Genomic DNA, 18657 nt, shown 5'->3' on the forward strand with positions numbered 1-18657 from the left:
CACGGCCAATCAACTTCCTAAGATACAAAAGAATAGAATAGAATCATAAATGCTCGAAAATGAAGGGGTGACAGCTAAATATTTTGTTATTGTTCATCATAAAAACATTTAATTCTGATTTAGTAATAACTGGCCTATGTGGAAATAAACATTCACTTTTGTGAAACTGTGATAGATTAATTGAATGATTAATAAAGTGATTCCATTTATCATGGATCACATGTTCATGAATAAGCTACAATAAATACACCAGCACTGATTAAGGTGAGCTGAAACAATGCTGTTGGTTTATCAATATGAAATATCTTATTATCAAAATTAACCTTAATTACTCAATACATGACTACGTATATATACATGCACAGCTTACAGCACATACCTCACGTATAGAGTGGTCACTGCGTATATGAACAGTGGTATGTTTTTTTGTATCATTGTTTTGGCTGTAGCCTATTGCAGCACACTGGAAACACTCACCATGCAATTAGGGTGCTGACTTGAAGCTTTAAAGGTGTTGGGAGATCATTATTGGGTGAGCAGTGTCAGAACCACTGCCCACTGAGCCTTTGAGGCTGCAATTTCCACACAGTTGACTGGATATTGATGTTAACACCATTAAACCTCAAAGTCAGCACTTTGCTTGCACTGAATGTAATATAGGCTACATACAGTGTGTAGTCACATATATAGGTCTGTCTTTATTGATGGCATATCACACAAGCTACTGTATGGCACTTTCAAAGCTTTGCCATGTTCTTTGAAGCCTAATATGCTCGCTATATAATCCTGCAGGATTTACAGAGTTCAGAGAAACTGTGATATTCACAGCTGCATAATGACATTCAGGATTCACGGAGCCAAGGGAAGCATTCAACGTCTGTGTGCACATTCCATCCTATTAACATCTCGTCTTGAAGCTACACCTGCAAAGTCGGCAAGTACTTTAACACCTCACAGAAAAGTCAAGTGTTCATCAACACCTGAGGTACTTGTATCAGCAGTAGCCTACTGCAGCAGGTGACAGCTGCTTCTTTAACACAGGCTGAATACAATTATTACTGAAGCTGTCAATCTCATACATGTCCAATAACAAGGAAGGTTCAAAATGCATCACTTTTGATTAATCAGAAAGTCAACAACACCGGCACAGGTCACTTATAGGACATTTTAAAATCCGTCATAGATGTAGTGGTTGACATGGTCGCTCGGATGGTTCCGACAAACAAGCACGAACCACAACAAGCTCGCCGCTGCACAACAGTGGAAAGAAGCGCACACATTTTCTCAGCATTCCCTAATAAACCACCGTTTATGTGTAACTTTTTGGACGCTATTGGTATAAACCATTACTGTCTTTTCCAATGTACAAATGTACAAAAATTGACTTGGCAAGAAAGTGGTTTCCTGGGAGTGCAATCTTCTCTTTTTCTCAAAGTGTTTAGTTCCAATTTTGCCTCATATATCAATACTCTCTCCCCTCGCCTCTTTCTCGCTCCCACATTTCCTCCAATCTCTCAGTCACACACGCATACACACCGCACATGATAGCTGCCTAAAAGCTATTTAGCGGTTATGAGTTTATCTCCCGAGAAGAATGGCGGTATAGTTTTTATAATAGCCCTAAACTGATGCTTTTGCAGCTTTGTATCATCAAGCAGAGCTTTTCCTTCGTGTCAGCTGATGTAAAGTGATTCAGAAGTGCAGGGTTTAAGGCATCGTTTTCAGAGAAAAGACAGGATTTGATTCAGTGCTAAGCAAACATCGGCCTTTACATTTCTGGTCCGGTGGTTATCAGTAAATGGAAATGCAGCAACCTGATTTATCTAACAGCTCTATCATACTTATCTGTCTTCCTCTGCTTTGTTGCCCACACCATCTGACCTTGGCATGATAATAATAGGGCTGAGGAGCTTGAGCTGTAGTCCAGCGGAAGTAGTGGCGTGTATGTACACAAATACACCCACAGCTGCACACATGAATGAAGGTGCCAACACACATTACAGTTTGATTTTTCACTTGGTATCTTCAACCAGAAAGAATGATTGATCCAGACTCCTTTCAGAAATATATAATAGAATGTCAAGCCGGCCTCCCTCATCCTTTTTTTCATACGTGCAATTCAAGGGATCAGATATGCTACCTTGAAAATAGAATAGTTTGGATCCACCTGAAAAGGAGACAATTTAGACTGAAAATGTACTTTTTGAGCCTGTATATGTACTTTTCTTAAGAAGAATTGTGAACAGGAGCAGCGTTGAGTCTTTTGTAAGATAGAATTCACAGTTACCTACCATAGCTGTAATCAGATGCATAATCCAAAGGAAAAGCAACAAAACAAATGAGATGTAACATGCTAATTTGAGAGTTTTAGAGGTGTACCCTTGGACAGAGTCAGGCTACCTGTTTCCACCTGCTTTCAGTCTGGATGCTAAACTAAGCGAACTCGTATTCTGCCTATAGCTTCATATTTAACTGATTTAACAGATGTGAGAGTGGTATCAATTATTTCTAACTCTCGGCGAGAGCGCAACTGAGCATATTTGCCAAAATGTTGAACTAGTATTTTAATGGTAAAATGTTACATACAAGACGATCTGACAAATCAGGTAGTTCGGCAAATTCATGTTGATGTAGAATACCTTCCATTGGCTTCTGATACATTTTTCTTTGAGCACTATTTTTCTTTCAAATGTATCTATCTTCAGAGTAGAACATTTAAAGGTAACTTATGTTGTTGTTTTTTTTGCAACTATGCCATTACTATTCTAACCTTGTAGCACACACACACACACACACACACACACAGACTTCCTCTTATCTAGTTCTAGTGGGCAGTTTGAAACGGGGAATACTAAGTACATGGCATCCAAAAATAGTCATCCATCTGAAGTTGCAGAGAGATGCTAGCAAAGTAGATGGACACCCTCGCTCTCAGTACCACCTGCTTTCCTGTTTATTTATTGATGGGCCTGTGTTTTCTGAGGCCTGATACAGCTTGACTATTGGGGAATAGAGAGGCTTGATGTGTCACAGATCTGCTGCTAGCTGTCTTAAAGGAGCTGTTTTACTGCAACTTGGTCTCGTACAAGGATAGGGCTGCTTTACAGATATTATTAGGGCGACAGGAAAACAACTGCTGATTCCCGCTGAGCACTTGACAGAGCTTGTTCCAGAAGGGCCCTGGGTTGTGAAAAAGATATATCTGTTGACAGCACATTGACAAGGATGCTTTTCAACATTATCTCTTCATTTAGGCCTCTTGTCATGGAAATAGTGATTGTAAAGGTTTTCATGCATGCACGCTTAATGAAATGTAATCTTTATGACATATAAATGAATGATTTACAATGAAATGGATTCATTCAAGTTGTGGGGTCTGTGGGAAGATGAACAAAGTGACCCTGGGTCATCAGGTCACCCTTTTGTGATGATATTTGAGATTTCCTGTTGATATGGAAAGCACCTGGTACGAGCATGCGCTCTATGGCATATAGCTGTTGATATGTTTTCGTTGTTCGCACTACTTTATAAGGCTGCATGTAACACACGGTGGGGTGCTCAGTGTTTAGGAGGCACGCCATGCGTGCACGGATTAAAGATCTGTAAGAGAATAGAGGAGTATTGTGTTGGTGCGTTTGTTGCCTCACTCTCTTCTCACTCTAGACAGCAACTGATTGAGTGGATCATCAGAGCTCTCTGAAAATACTCCTGAAAGAAGATTTGAAAATATGGGTCTCTTGTTGAAAAGTGGGGCATCAAAAGTAGAGCTATTTGAGACATTTGATTGTTGATTTTGACATCCGTGCACTTTCACTGGCTCAGATTTTGGACCGCTATCGCCTACTGAATTGCCACAACTTGATCTCAAAGAAATAGTTCAACATTTCGTGAAAAACATCTGTTCTCCCCCCCCCCCCTCTCATATCCATTTTTTCCTCTGACTTTTATCAAGACAGCAAGTAAGTGTATTTCCCCCAAGTATTGTTCGAAGATAAGAGTAGGTGGCAAATAAAAAGTCAAATAAAATCTCTGCTCACAATTCATTGAGTAAATGTTTCATCTTGAACTCAAAATGTTCATAGAGGTTCTTCTTTGAGGAGAAAAGTTACTGTGTCAGAGTTGGAGATGTGTGCTCTTCCCTGGAGTTCACTCCCTCCTGAGTTTGTTAAGTGAATTCACTTGAGTTCACCTCAGTGTCTCTGAGTAATTATTTCCTGGCAAGGACTAGTTGCATTTCTTCCTGTGGGTGTTTGATGAGCGACAGTAAGTAGAGCATGTAGAGCGTAATGTGCGTACTGATATGAAAACATTCAACTACAATGATTTAACGGTGGAAAATGGAAATTACAGCTTCACGTTTACGGCGAGTGTTTAGCTCCGGGTAATTTCCAGGTGTGTGGCAGATTAAATAGCTGGCAGCAAACTGTGGAAGGTAGAACAATTAACTTGGGTTTATGCTCACTGGAGAACATAGAAAGGAGAAGCGCAGACTAGATGACAAAAAAATAAGATGTGTCTTGTGGATAGTCAAACCTTTAACATGCCTTTGAAGACCTCCCACCTGTGTTTAGGGAAGTCACCTCTCGACTAAACCTCTAACCTTTATTGAAAGACGTTTTCGGGTCGTGCTTTGACCATCCCATTTCAAGCAGTGTCCCTGGAAGTCCATAACATGACCTTTAAGGTGAACACCCCTCCCTGTCTGTCATTGTGAACATGTCTGAGAGACACAATGAAGGACTGGGAATTATTAATTACTTTAAAAGGGCAGTGGAAAACCGCTTTAACTACCTCCATTCCTGTGTTGGCAGGCAACTGTAACAACATTTAAGACGCCATACATCACAATCACTGACGCCACTTTGGTGATTGTACACTTGTGGGAAATGTTACCGCTCAGTGTTTTGCTAACATAATTATACATTTGCAGCAAAGGGAACACCTTATACTCACAGCGTGCAGAGTGAGAGCTGATTTTCTTCAGCAAGGTCACACCTAATATGGATTCAAAAAAAGGAGGCAGATTGGATTAACACAAGTGCTGGCAGAGTGAAATATAGAGTACCCTGACCTAAATAGTACTGACTGATATAGCCGAAATAGCACTGATTCAGGTCGTTTAAAAAAATGTACAGACATGCATGATCCCTACAGGATGAACTGGAATCATTTTGGTGATCCCTTGACCTTTCATTTAGCACCATCATCAGGCCAAAATCTTTCCAGTATTTTGGTTGAAGACCAAATGCCCGCAAAACTAATGACATTCCAATCAGCCTTATTTGTACATTTTGTTAAATGCTGTTAAAAGCATGCTAACTCGCTGAACAATGATAGTGGACATGCTAACCCATATTGATGCTAAACATGAGCATGTTGTCACTGTTACAAGTGAGCATGTTAGCAAAGCACCACTTTGTAAAGGCAGAGCTGCTAGCATGGAGAAACTCAATAATGTTAGTAACAATTTTTTTTGTATCCCTGAAGAGATAAAAAAACAAGGTAAAAGGCCAAAAAACATAACTTTGCATTGTAGGTTTTTGTTTTTTAATAACCATCTTAATTAATCTCACGACCCCTTGCTGATTCCCAAGGACTCCCAGGTTGGGAACCACTGACCTAAATCATAAAATGTATGAGCTACAAACACCATCAAAGCCCTTTGACCATGCCATTTGAGCATTAAGCCATTCATGATCTGCTTATACTGAGGACTCAAGACTCCTTTGGTTGGAAGCTTTTGAAAAGACTCAGCCGGCCAAAGCTCTGTCAGCGAGGGAATTCAACAAGGATCAATGAATATCTACAACACTTTCATATCGCCAGTCCATTGTTCCCTTCATGTCAACGATATCAGACTTCAAAGACGGGGATCTTCACAGGAGAAGATGAGGTGAGGTGGCCCCTCTGTTACGGGCAAGAGCGTTGAAAATCCTTTTAATGCACATTTCTCACAGTTTTTGATTAAAAGGTTCAAGACAGGTAAGGAAATAAATAAATAAAGTGCAGGATAATGTTGAATTCATAAAGACAAGGCAGCACTTTGATCTTACTCAGGGATGATGAGTAGGCAGGGAGCCAGAAATGGACTGTGAGTGTCTTTGTGTGTGCTTATATATGTACATTCATGTATGTGTGAGCATGGCGAGACAAAGAGATCTTATTAATATGACTCCTCTTGTTCCACTGCACCTCAGAGCACACGGAAGAGGCTAATGGCCACCTTGTAGAACTTTTTGAGCTAATATTTTCTCAGCACAAATCTTAGCGCTTTGGCTTCATGGATTAATGTCATCTTGCAGATATGCCACCTGCACAGGTATCAGGGTAACAGAGAGGATGCCTGAGCCTGCTTTGAGATACTTGACAGGCTGGAGAGAAAAAAATGTAGGGAGGGGGGGGGGGTTAAAAAAGGAACTTTGATCCACTTGAAAGTGTAGTCAGGACTAATGCTTGGTTGATAATGCATACAGCGCCCGTCTAGCTGCCAACCACAGCGGAGCATTTGAAGTAATCTGATAAAGCTGGGGAAAACTGACTGCCAGTGCACTCTCCCCTGCCGATCAGGAAAGTAATCCTATTTTCTGCTGTTTCGCTGTCATAAGCTCCTCCACCTATCTGATCGCCCTCTAATTGACAAGAGCAGCCTCTTAACCTCTGGGCTGTAACAGCAGTGACTATAGAGCAGCAACAATGAACACCACATTATGTGTGTTTCTCATGGAGACTGGGACGCTGACATTTATAATGGTTTTATTAATCAATCAACCCGACCATCCCCAAGCATTAAAACATCATTAGATTCAGTTTTGGTTCTGACTTTGGCCAGTATATCTACAGCTTAGTGTAACATTGTGATAACCCACTTCACCGTAGAGAGTCCAATGAGCCCAAAGAAATACAAACCTCAGCAGATTTGTTAACAGCTCAACCTGAACAGCAAAGCTTATATATTTGGAGGGCGAAACACATATAACAATAAAAACATAATAGCACCTCCATAACCCAACATGACTGCCTTTTGTGTTGTGCAGCTACAACTCCTGCGGGTTTTATCTGCATGTTCAACTCTTTGTCAGTTTACAGGGGAAACAACAGATGTTGCCTGCAGCACAAATGAGAAGTAACATAACAGAAACAGAATGACAAGTGATGTAGATGGTCTAATGTGACAAACAAAAATATAATTGTTGACGTTGAAAGAACATGGTTTGAGACTTGGATCCAAAAATGTGCCCATGAAATCCTTAAAATATATAAGTACAGCAGCAAACCAAATGAGACAGCGATGGGAACGGGGACATGGAAAAGATATGTTAGAGGACAGCAACATTTAACTCTGACTGGTCAGATGATAAGAGCACTGCATGTTATTACAGTTGCGTTAAAAACCTGTGTTTTGAGGTGAATTAAGGATGCTTTCACTTCCTGTATCACTCTCTGTCATCCATACCCCCATTGAAGTCGAGGCATGAAGGAAGTTGCCCACTTTGCAAAAAAAATGAAAGAAAGATCCATAGCTGCAGTTAATCATTTACACAGTCTGCCATTCCAGAGCACCAGGGAGGGAGTTTGGGTGGAGTATCCCACCTCATTGATTTTAATTCCATTAATACCTCATGACCGACTGCTTAGCAGACTCTCCCACACCAGTGCCCCATGAACGTCTGTTTTCATAGTGGATTTGATTGGACTTCCTTATCGGCTGGCAGCAGGCAGGAAAAGGCCCCGGAGGCAGGCAAAGATCCACCGCCCTGGCAGCCAGGCTGCATGTTTGAAACAACAAGCTTCAGATCAAACATGATTAGTGTGGGCTGCCAACCCAACCACGCTGACATCACTTGTGTGTGTGTGTGGGAGGGGTACCCCTCAGATTACTGGCACCTGATGGATGCAGATCCACTTTATTTACAGCAATCAACAGATGCACATGAATGAATGCAGAATCAGTCCCTCCATTACATGTTTGCATTAATGCATTTTGCACCGCTCAGATCCGACCAAACACATCCAGCCATGAACGCTTTTTCTGCGCGTAAATGCATTGCGCGTCATTTTAAACTTTACATTAATGCTTCAGAGTCTGTCTGATACCACCATCACTTACATGCTTTGCCCCCGCGCTACGTCCTCGTCCATGCGCGCCGGCTCCAGCAAGGCTGCTGCCTAGTTTTTCTTTTTTTTTTTGGTTGCGTGGAAACTAAACGCTGCGCTGAGCGAGCCCTGAACTGTAGAAGCATTTCCAGTGGTTGCCAGAGCGGCTCTCTAGCACAAGTTTAACGAGCTGCAAAAAAAGGACCTGATGGAAGCGAACCAAAATGTTGGCCGATCCGCCTTTCGGAGAGCGCGCTGATCTGCGGGACCATATCATTGCTGGGCACTTGCTGAGATACACATCATGAAGAGGAGAGGGAAAGCGGCAAAGACGTGAGTGTGCACTTGTGTTTGCTTTGGGATATTGGGGATTACACGGACTAGATCCATCAAAATAGCGGCTGTTTACGAGTTTTAATGCGGGTTTCTAAATGCGATTGGCTGGAAACAAACTGACTGGAACGGGATGAAACTGGATGAAAGACAAACTTAACAAGGGTATCGATTCCCACGAGGCATCGCCTTTATCTCCCGTCCTTTGAGTTAATTTTCCACCAGATGCTTGTTGCTTAGAATTTGAATTTGAGCAGGAACTGATACTTAACCCACTGTTGCGCTTTAATTCTGCATCTTAAATGCCCTCAGCTTGTGTTGTGATTAATATAAAGTAATTGCATCATGGGTGTTGTTTTAATTCAATTTGTGAGTATTTATCTTGAATAGATGTGTAAACTGATTACAATGACTAGGAGATTAAACTCCTATTAATCTATAATAGTGCACAATCCATAGTGTACATTAAATGCCATTACACTATTTAAAGAGCAGACTGCCCCCCCCCCCCCCCCCCCCCCCCCCCTTGAATAAGTGTTGTTATTGCTATCAGCAAGATTGATCTGTGGGAGAAATGCAGGTCTTCTGGTAAACAGTGCAATAAGGAATAAAAAATAAATAATAATCTAATAATAATAAAAATCTAATAATCGAGATTGGCATTGAGATAGTGGTTGGGAGTTGATAAAGCTGAAAGCATTGTAATAGGATTACAGTTACACGAAAAGCCCACGTTTCAAGTTAAATATGTCAGGGATGCTTTATGTCCCTGTTTACCTTTCAGTCATCCCCGCCAGCCCATTCATAACTAAACCAGTTTATTTGCCATTCATGCGACGCTCATAGCTGTGAGAGGTGAGATTCATACATGAACACTACCTCACAAAGTGTATGAACATGATACATTTGTGTTGCATTTTATTGCCTCTCGTGTGTGAAGCAATGACTGCTTCTAAAATAGTCGGTGCAAGAGACTCGTCCGTGCTGCACGGACAGCAGGGAATTTATGAAGCGAGAGACTGACCTTCATGAGCATGCACTCTATTTATTGTTTAAATTAAAAGCAGAAGGGTTGTTTATCACAGAAGTAATGCCTTTAGGAACACTGATTGAGACTTTGCCAGATTTAGAGGCTAACTGATTGAATCATGTATATATGGCTGTAAAATGGGTTATTTTTGTTGTCGGGGTATAATAAAATGACACTGCCACTTATTTGGATAACACCCTCTCTTTTCTGTTTATCTCATCTCTCCCCTTTATTCTTTCACTGCCAGCTGTCTTCATCAGCTGTCCCTGTGACTGACAAACACGTGCCCCTTTCCTCGATGTCTCGTTAGTGTCACACACATGCTCTCTGTCTCGTTAAGGTAATGTTACCCCCCTCTCCTTAAATCCTCTGGATATCCCTCTTTCTCTCACAACCCAGTGCTGGTATGCCCATTTTCCCTCTGTGCCCTCATGCTCGTCTCTTCCTCCTCCTCCCCCATTATCTCTCAGCAAAATACCAGGCTGGCATACTGTGTGACGGGAAGAGCATACGGCCTTTGCAGGAGCATAACGTTTCCCATTTAGTTTAGGCAAGACCTTTATTTTCTCGGGTGTTGAACTGCCTTTGTCATGCTATTTCACATTCTCATGCACCCTGCTGACATGAAGTGCAGAGGGACATCCTCTGGAAGTCGCTTTGCTTAAATGAAGACGTATGGATATGGCCTCTCATCCAGTCAGAGCTTCTTAATAGCAGAGGCTTCATCCGCCCTTTGCTCTGCCTCCATCTCCCCCCTCATTATTGGGATTGTCTGGTAGGCATCTCGAAAAACCGGCGTAACACAATGAGTGTTATTATCTGTGTCTCGTGGAGAAGACATCTGCCCCCTTTACACACACATACACACCGCCATTGCCACTACACTCTGTCCTCTACCCCCCAACGCCATGTGATACTTTGAGGTACTTAGAGATCGATTTCATTTTTTAATCTTGGTAAGTGGAGTCTCCAGCCATTTTGAAGAAATCAAGAAGTCTGGTTAAACTCTGTGGTTCTTTTTTGTCTCAGAGAGGACAGACCGTCACATTGTCTGTTTTGTTGTCCTTGGTGCTGTTCAGTAGCATTTACCCCAACAAAAGGATTGGGTGGCCAACACTGGTGCTACACTGACTTAAGGAGTTTTTCCTTAAGAGGATTAGTAACAGGATAGGAGGTAGCCGTGTTCAGCTATTAATGAAGTGTGTTAGGGTGGGTAGACCTGCTATTTTCAAAGGCTTACATACAAAATATAAAGTGTAAATTACAGGACACACAGACAAGCTTTTACTGTGTTACTTGCACTTCTAAAGTAAATGACCCTAGCAACTGCATAGCTTGACGGACACCAAGCTAGGACACTTTTAATGCTCACTTTTAATAAAATGGTTGCATCAGAATGTTGAGAAAGAACTAGAAACATGATGGATATACTTTATGGTTGGTTTTATGTTTTGTTTGGAACATTTTCTTCCACATGGTGTCACATCATTATATTAATGAAAGTCTCTGTGTACGGAAATAGCCCTGCATAGCAGGGATGTCAATTATAAAGGAGGCACAGTGACACCAAAGGACCTTTGTAGCATGTTTATTTAGTTGGTATGAAGGCAATGTTTGATCCTTAGACTTTCCTGGAAATACAACAGCGGTTGGGTTGGTTCTGGCCAACTACATGCTGACATGCAGCATTCCCGCTGCCTGATCACTGCAATTAGAGAAGCTACTGTAGACTGCCCCCTGATTTCTGCGTTAGATAACACTCTGGACTCTGAAGAACGTTGTTAATAATCACCCATGCTTGCTTGAGAAAACTATTTCACGGTGCAATCTGCACTTCTGTTTTTTTCAACGGGTAGTCTTCCTGCCTTTGCTAATGTGACTTTCTTTTGTTTTCATGTCGTAGACTCAAAAGCTACTGGGGAGGTTGATGTGGACTTCGCCTCCTGCGTCCAGGTGATCCTTCCTGAAGCATGCCCGCATCCCACAATGCCCCTATTTGCAGACTGGTTACTGCGCCACTCAGTGGTCATGTGTTTGCTGCTGCACAGCCTGGTGCTCATGACCTTTTGCTTCCACCATGCTGCTACCAGTTGCTCCAAGAGCTGCTACTGCTCTGAGAACGAGAGCAGCGGCAAGACGGTGCGCTGCAGCAATCTGCAGCTCACGGAGATCCCCCAGGATATCCCCAACGACACACAACGCGTCTACCTGGACTTCAACCTCTTTACTACAGTCCCAACGAATGCTTTTGCAGGTTTGCCCTATCTGATGGAACTGGATCTATCGCACAATGAAATAAGCCAGTTAGAGCCAGGGGCATTCAGAGGCCTGGGATCCTCACTACAGTTCCTGGACGTTTCTTCTAACAAGTTAGTCAACTTTAACCCTGAGTCTTTCGAGGGCCTGCGGTCTCGCGCCAACCTAACAAACAATCCGTGGCATTGTGACTGCAACTTGCAGATGGCCATGCCCCGCGTGGACCTGGAGCCTGCGTCGCTGACGGGCATCGTGTGCCAGACTTCAGATCCGGAGGAAATAGGAGTTCAAGGACTTGCCTTCCTGTTGGCACCAGACATAGACCTATGTGTGGTGATGAAGAGGACTACAGATGTGGCCATGCTGGTCGTCATGTTCGGCTGGTTCACCATGGTCATCTCCTACCTGGTCTACTATGTCCGGGCTAATCAGGAGGACGCCCGCAGACACCTGGAGTATCTCAAGTCGTTGCCCACCAGACAGGGCAAGTCAGAGGAGTCTTCCACCATTAGTACTGTGGTATAGGGCTGAGGGATCTACACGTGGGACCTGTAGGGGTAACCCGCGCCAAATAGGATGGAGCTACAACCCACAGCCGCGGTCATCATCAGTCTCAGATGGTTTTGCTCAGTTGTTTTCACAGAGCCAAGGTGGGCAACAAGACATGTGCATCTGCACAAGGAAACCAGGCCGATGCCACCAATGAATAATTCATCTTTCAGCGACCCTTTAAGTGGTTTTGTTGGCTCAGTTGATGGTCTAGTATGTGCGCTAAGGGAATAAAAGCAGCAGCATGTTTTTGGATACAAATAGGATTCATCCAGCGGTGCATGCACCTACAGGAGATGCACCTCGCTCACACGCAGACAATTACGTGGACAACGTCTAACAGCAATATGAACGATAGGAACAGGCAACACTAGAATGACGATCTCCATGTACAACTGTTTCCATTAAAACCCTTACGGTATGCACTAGTATATTCTAAGTAAAATGATGTTTTCCAATTAAACTGTTGTTTTTGGGGTTTCTCTTACTGAGCAACTGTGTCAGTAACTGTGCAGCAATTAGAATCTGAATGACTCTTTAGCGAATGCATATGCAGCTCACTCGGCTGCTGAATCAGATCGCTGTGTGATGAGGGGCTTATCAGTTGTTACTCTGATGTTTTTGATAGTAGCTACTGTACCAGAGCTCCATACGGATGAGAACTGCAGACCTCAAAGCTGCCTCTGTATGTTAAGAGTATTTGACAGGAAACCCCGGCTAGCTCACTCCCATAACCAGAGGGATGCCTACATTATCTAGAAAGCACAGCAGTACTCTGCACGGCACATAAAGAATCCATGTCAGCCCATTGCAAGTCAATGTCCATTTATCAAATGCATGGACGTAGGATGTTGTTGGTTTGTGAGGAGGGAACCATTAAAAAACCCGTCACTCGTTAACCAGGGATGATGAACGATTTAAGTCCTTTTAGCTGATACCAGAAACAAACTGCAGCTCCGGAATGACTCCTCTGCACAATATGCTAATCTTTAGTCACCAGCCAGTAGCCCTTTAAATATCATGTAATTGTCAGAAAAGGTTGATATGAGAAGCAGAGAATTAGAGGGTACTGCAGTTCGGCTGTCATAAAGTACAAAGAGATGAGGAGAGAGATTTATAATCCAAATAGGGACAAACTTTTCATATTCTGGTAGGAAAAGCCCTTCAGCAAACAAGCTCCCCCTTTCACCCAGAGTAATTAAGGGAACACAGAGGAATCCTTCATGATCATACCTGGTTATACAGACGGCGCCTGTGCTTTTGTGCTGTTTTCCATTATCTCTCATGCTTTTAATAAGCACCCAGGGTGCCTCTGGAGGCCGTATTGTCTGATGCGGTCACTCCCATGGGTTTTCCAAATAACATTTATGGGGCCGTGACCTGCTTGTCCATTTCAAAGAGCTGCCGGGGATGTGAATCTCCTATTGCATCAGACCGTTGCGAAGAGGAAGAAGCTTTTTGTGCCCCTTCTGAATGAAGAAATCGTCAATGCAAAACCGAGACGAGACCACAAAAAAGGGAAATGTAGTTAAGTGGAGGCGTAATTTAATTTCCATCAGACTGTGCTCTAAGAGATGCTCTGGTCTGTTCCACCGAACAAGGTTAGAATAACCCACTGCAGTCTTGAATAATGAAATCTGATGTTAGAGATGTGGGAAATGGTTTGTCAACAAGGATTTCCCTGTGTCAGACACACACACACACATGCCTCTAGAGCACAGCAGGACCGATACATGATTTATGATGGCCATGAAAACACTATACAGAAAGTCTGGGAATGCACCCATCATCCTATGTGGCCCAGTTCTTGAGGATGAATTAAGGGAGAATGCCACAGGGGATCAGCTGCCCTCCTCTCTGCTGCCTGTTCTACCCTTCCTTGGGTAAAGCACTTTCCAGATGCCCTTGGGCGGCTCCGTGAGGGTCAAAAGTACTCACGGTGGCAGCCAAAGTCAGTTCTACCTCAGCCCCAAATATCCTCTGTCCCAATCGCAGCTCTCACTCTTTTAAAGGAATAGTCTGACATCTTGGAAAATATGCTTAGCGTTCTTGCAGCATGAGATGAAATGATCAATACCACTTAGTGGCGGGTACGGTTAACATGTAGCTACAGCCTGCAGCTTAGCATAAGTTAATTAGTAACACCAAGCACCGATTTTCATCTGGAAAATTCACACGGAAATTTATAAAAAAATATTTTGTGGGTTCTTATGAACCCACAAAACATACAGCCCTGTAAAAAAATACATGCTGGGGGGAAAATAGTGAGACGGTGCTCAATTTCAGTGGATTTCCACCTGCTGAAATAGTTTTTATGTTTGACCTGTGAAATCCTTTGCTCCAAGTGATGTCAGCTAGCGTTAGCTTCACACAAAATAGAAAATTTTATTAGTTTATGTATAGTGTGATTAACTTTAGCACCTTACACATGCTCTACCTGGATAGGTTTTTGTTTTGTGAAGTGGACACGTTTGCTTTACCTTATGATAGAGCCAGACTAGCTGTTTACACCTGTTTCCAGTCTTTATGCTCAGCTTAGCAAACCAGCTGCTGGCTGTCGCTTCATATTTACCATACAGACATGAGAGTGGCATCAATCTTGTAAAAAATTCCCCCAAATGTCAAACTATTACTTGCCAGAAGAAAAGCGCAAGAAAGGAAACGCTTATCTTCCAGTAAACGTTAACACGCTGAGTTTGTTTTACAGAAAACAAAGATATTGATCTTGACAGAGTTAATCCTAAGGAGGCCCAGGTACAGCCTCCCATGACGAGCAGGAGGTTCAACAGTACTGAAAAATAGATGGTAAGCCTCTCTCTCTGACATTTCCTGCCACACGCAGACCCGGCTCCCTCCTTCGCTCTTTCCTCTGATAACAGACTCTCACGGTGGCTTTGCAACCAGCCACTGTTAAGAGAAGCTCTCCAACAACATGAGATAAGCATAAAACTAGCAACAAGACATGTGTGACTCTGTATTTCGTCCACCTAATGTACGTGAGTGTGCAGATTCCTTTGTTCAACTGTATGTACGGCAGGTGTGTGTGCATGGCGGGAGTGAGGGGGACCGGTAATGTAACACCGCTGTTCCCCAGCACACATAAATGTCACTGAGGTTAATTTAAATTTCAGGCCAGCTCAGCTTGCCCCGCCTGCTACCTTAGACACGTTACACTGGTGTGAGCATTACAACTGCTGGGTAATGGGACACAAAGTGGGGGATAAGGTGACACATCCAATCCCACAGAGCGTGGCCCTGTTTGGGGTTGGGTTGCAGGTGAAACTGTTTCCAGGCTCCGAGATCACATGGGGTCTCCCAGTGAGGGCCTGCATGGGCACCTGATTTCCTCTTTCAGCCAAAAAAAGGTAAGTGACACCTCGGATGATGCATGTAAGGACAGAGACAAGGACACCCATGTCACTATTCTGCCATGTTCTCTACGATTAGAGCCGTCGTAGGAGGAAATAAAAAGGAGGAGAAAACACTGTTTCGTGGTCTAAACTTCATTTTGTGCAACATAGCTCCCCCTGTTGCAGAACATGTGTACGTGCAAGGAAAATAAATGCCTTTTTCTTAGTTTTCACATTATGATTGAAAATGTGCAATGTGATACACATGTGGCACAAAACCCAACACACTGTCGCAGCAGCAAACAGTGGCGCTTTATAATAAGGGTATCTGTTCACCACAGGGCCGGATGAAGCCAACGATGATAATAGTGTTCATCAACTTCAATATAAGAGGTATTAAAACTAGGAAACGTACGCAGCCTTGTGAGCATGAGCAGGATCTCATTATAAATCCCCATTCATGGTTATTACATTGCTAATCATAATACAATATGTCAAAACATAATGTTGCAATGTCATACACCACTGTACAATTGGCTACTTATACAGCTATTACACAGTTTATGGATGTTACAATTGCACTATAGCCATTTTAATGAGTGATTAGTTTTATACTACGCACAGTTAAAGCGCAGGAGGTGATATGGCTGAAATATGAGTATTGGCAGGTTTAATGAACATTTTATACAAGATGGCATATGTATGTGTAACTATTGCACAGTACTTGGCTATGCATGCTCAAGATTGCCCCAAGGACAAATCTAAATCTAGATTCAGAGATGTGACCTACTAACTCGTATAACATGAATTTATTGTAGGTCAAGATTCTCGGTCTGATATACATTCAGGGATTGATCAGCTCTTGTGAAAACTTTAAAAGCAAACATGGAACGTAAAGAAAAATCACTACTCGAGACAAATTCAGCTGATGTATGTGTTTTGTCAGAATTGTGATGGAATAACAAGTCATATCATTGTTACTTTTATTGTGAAATAATTTCCTGTCTAAACTTCCTTTTTCGAGGAAGACCTGAGTTTCTCACATACTTTGGTAATCCGTCTGATTTGGCCTACATTCCATGTAAAGCGCATTTTGCAATTTCTCATAATTGTTCCGAGAGACGTGTGAAATGTGTGAAATGACATGACGTAATCGGTCACGAAAGCTGGTTTCAAAAGAGATCTAACCTGGACGTCCCGGTGGATCAGTGGCATCAGTCTTACCATGTCAACAACTTGTCTTTGGATCTGGCACACATCGGTGCATGCTTTGTCAAACTGTCTGTGTTTGTGGACTGTGAATACATTATGCCATTTCAGCACCATAGGGCAAATGTTTCTGCTCACAGGATTGATTTTCTGTATGACCACTAGTACTATTGTTAAGATGAGATAATGCAAGTTCCTTTGGACCAAATGGTTTTAGTAATAAAATGTCAGAGGGGATTTACTTATCTGCTAAGATCAAGATCAATTGATTTTGTATGTTTCAAATCAACACCGTTTGCATTAATTAGAAGTGGTCCACAGAACCAGGATTAACCTATAACCTCTTATTATATGCTACGTACCTTTCAGCCATCTTTGGGTTCTTAGGTCCTTTATTGGCTTCCTGGGTAATCCTACAATGAAAAATAATCTGTATGTCCTAAAAGATATAGATTTAAGAGGTGAAGGATGTTTTCATGTGGATAATCTCCTTGCCTGCCATTTTACAACACCTCTTCTCCTCTTCAATCCCTACAGATTGACCTGTGGGTCCGTCTTCTAAATGACTGCTAAAGAGCATTGTTCATCCCTGCAGAACCTACATTTAAATTCCTATTGATACCACAAGGCTGCTATGATCTACAAAGACAGCATATGGAATCTAATAGCAATCCACTTGTTGTAATTATTACGTTGAAACAAGCAGATACAAAGGTGACACAACGTTATGGATGAAATCCATGCGTCAGATTGCATGAGTTCAAGGGTTAATAAAAAGCCAGGACATGCTTGTGCAGCGTTTCCCTGCCCAGCCAAAGGCGAACTACCACGTCATTCCACCGCTACAACCAAATAGTGTTTCCAACTGGGTCATTGACGGGGCCATAGAGTGCTGCCTCAGCAGTGAATAATGCCCTCCTTTCATGTGCAGGATTGATTGGAGATCAGAACAGTGTGGATTTCAGGGATCAGATTGGATGGCTTCACTTCACAGTTTAGCAAGCATGGCTAGATGTTACATAGCTATACACTGACTGATCAAGGGACCTTGTGTCAGAGCATGAAGCAAACCGATCTGCTACAACAGAGGCACAGGATTAACCTGATTACATAACTCTGGATTTTACTATTTTGAAATGAGGATTTAATGGATAACTTGAGGTGGTAAAATAGGTGATTTGACAATTTGGGAAATGCGCTTATTATCTTTCTTGCAGAGAGTTAGATGAGAAGATCCATACCAGCAGCATGCCTGTGCGGAAAATATTAGCTGGAGCCAGTTAGCTTAGCATAAAGACTGGAAACAGGGGAAGCAGCTAGCTTAGCGCTGTCTAAATGCAAAAGAAGTAAGCCAACCATCACCTCCAGCTCACCAATTAATAGGTCATAAGTGGTGCAGGCCTATGGAGGTCATGTACGGATTTATCTCTTGGCCGGTGGCTGCGACTTCATGGAGTCTCCCTTGTTAGCCTGGAAACCTCACACCTACCGGTCTTTTTACGTTTTAAACAAACAAAAAATAACATCTAATTAGCGAGCGCTAGAGGCCGACCTTTTGACTTTTAAAAAGAGCCACGCTAGCTGTTTCCCCCTACTTCCAGTCTTTATGCTAAGCTAAGCTAACCCTCTCGTGGCGGCAGCTTCATGTTTAGTGTACAAGCATGCTGGTGGTATGGATCTTCTCATCTAACTCTCTGTAAAAAAAAAAAGAAGCAAATAAGAGTGTTTATTTAAAGCAAGGATCAACTGAAAGCACATCTGTATCAAATATATTACAGTCAAATTACAGTTTTTGCAGAGTGTAACTACACAGATGAGGGAGAAGGCATTAATCCA

The 18657-nt window shown here is 42.5% G+C and overlaps 1 protein-coding gene across 1 annotated transcript; it reads left to right on the top strand.

Moving 5' to 3' along the window:
* Positions 1-11443: 11443 nt before the first annotated feature.
* On the top strand, positions 11444-12238 carry lrrc3ca (leucine rich repeat containing 3Ca; the record flags this gene model as incomplete). Its single annotated transcript, XM_079183281.1, has 1 exon — positions 11444-12238. One exon carries the CDS (start codon positions 11444-11446, stop codon positions 12236-12238), a length of 795 nt encoding a protein of 264 aa, XP_079039407.1.
* Positions 12239-18657: the final 6419 nt, after the last annotated feature.

This window comes from Pholis gunnellus (genome assembly GCF_910591455.1).
Source record: "Pholis gunnellus genome assembly, chromosome: 21".
NCBI classification, from domain to species: Eukaryota; Metazoa; Chordata; class Actinopteri; order Perciformes; family Pholidae; genus Pholis; species Pholis gunnellus.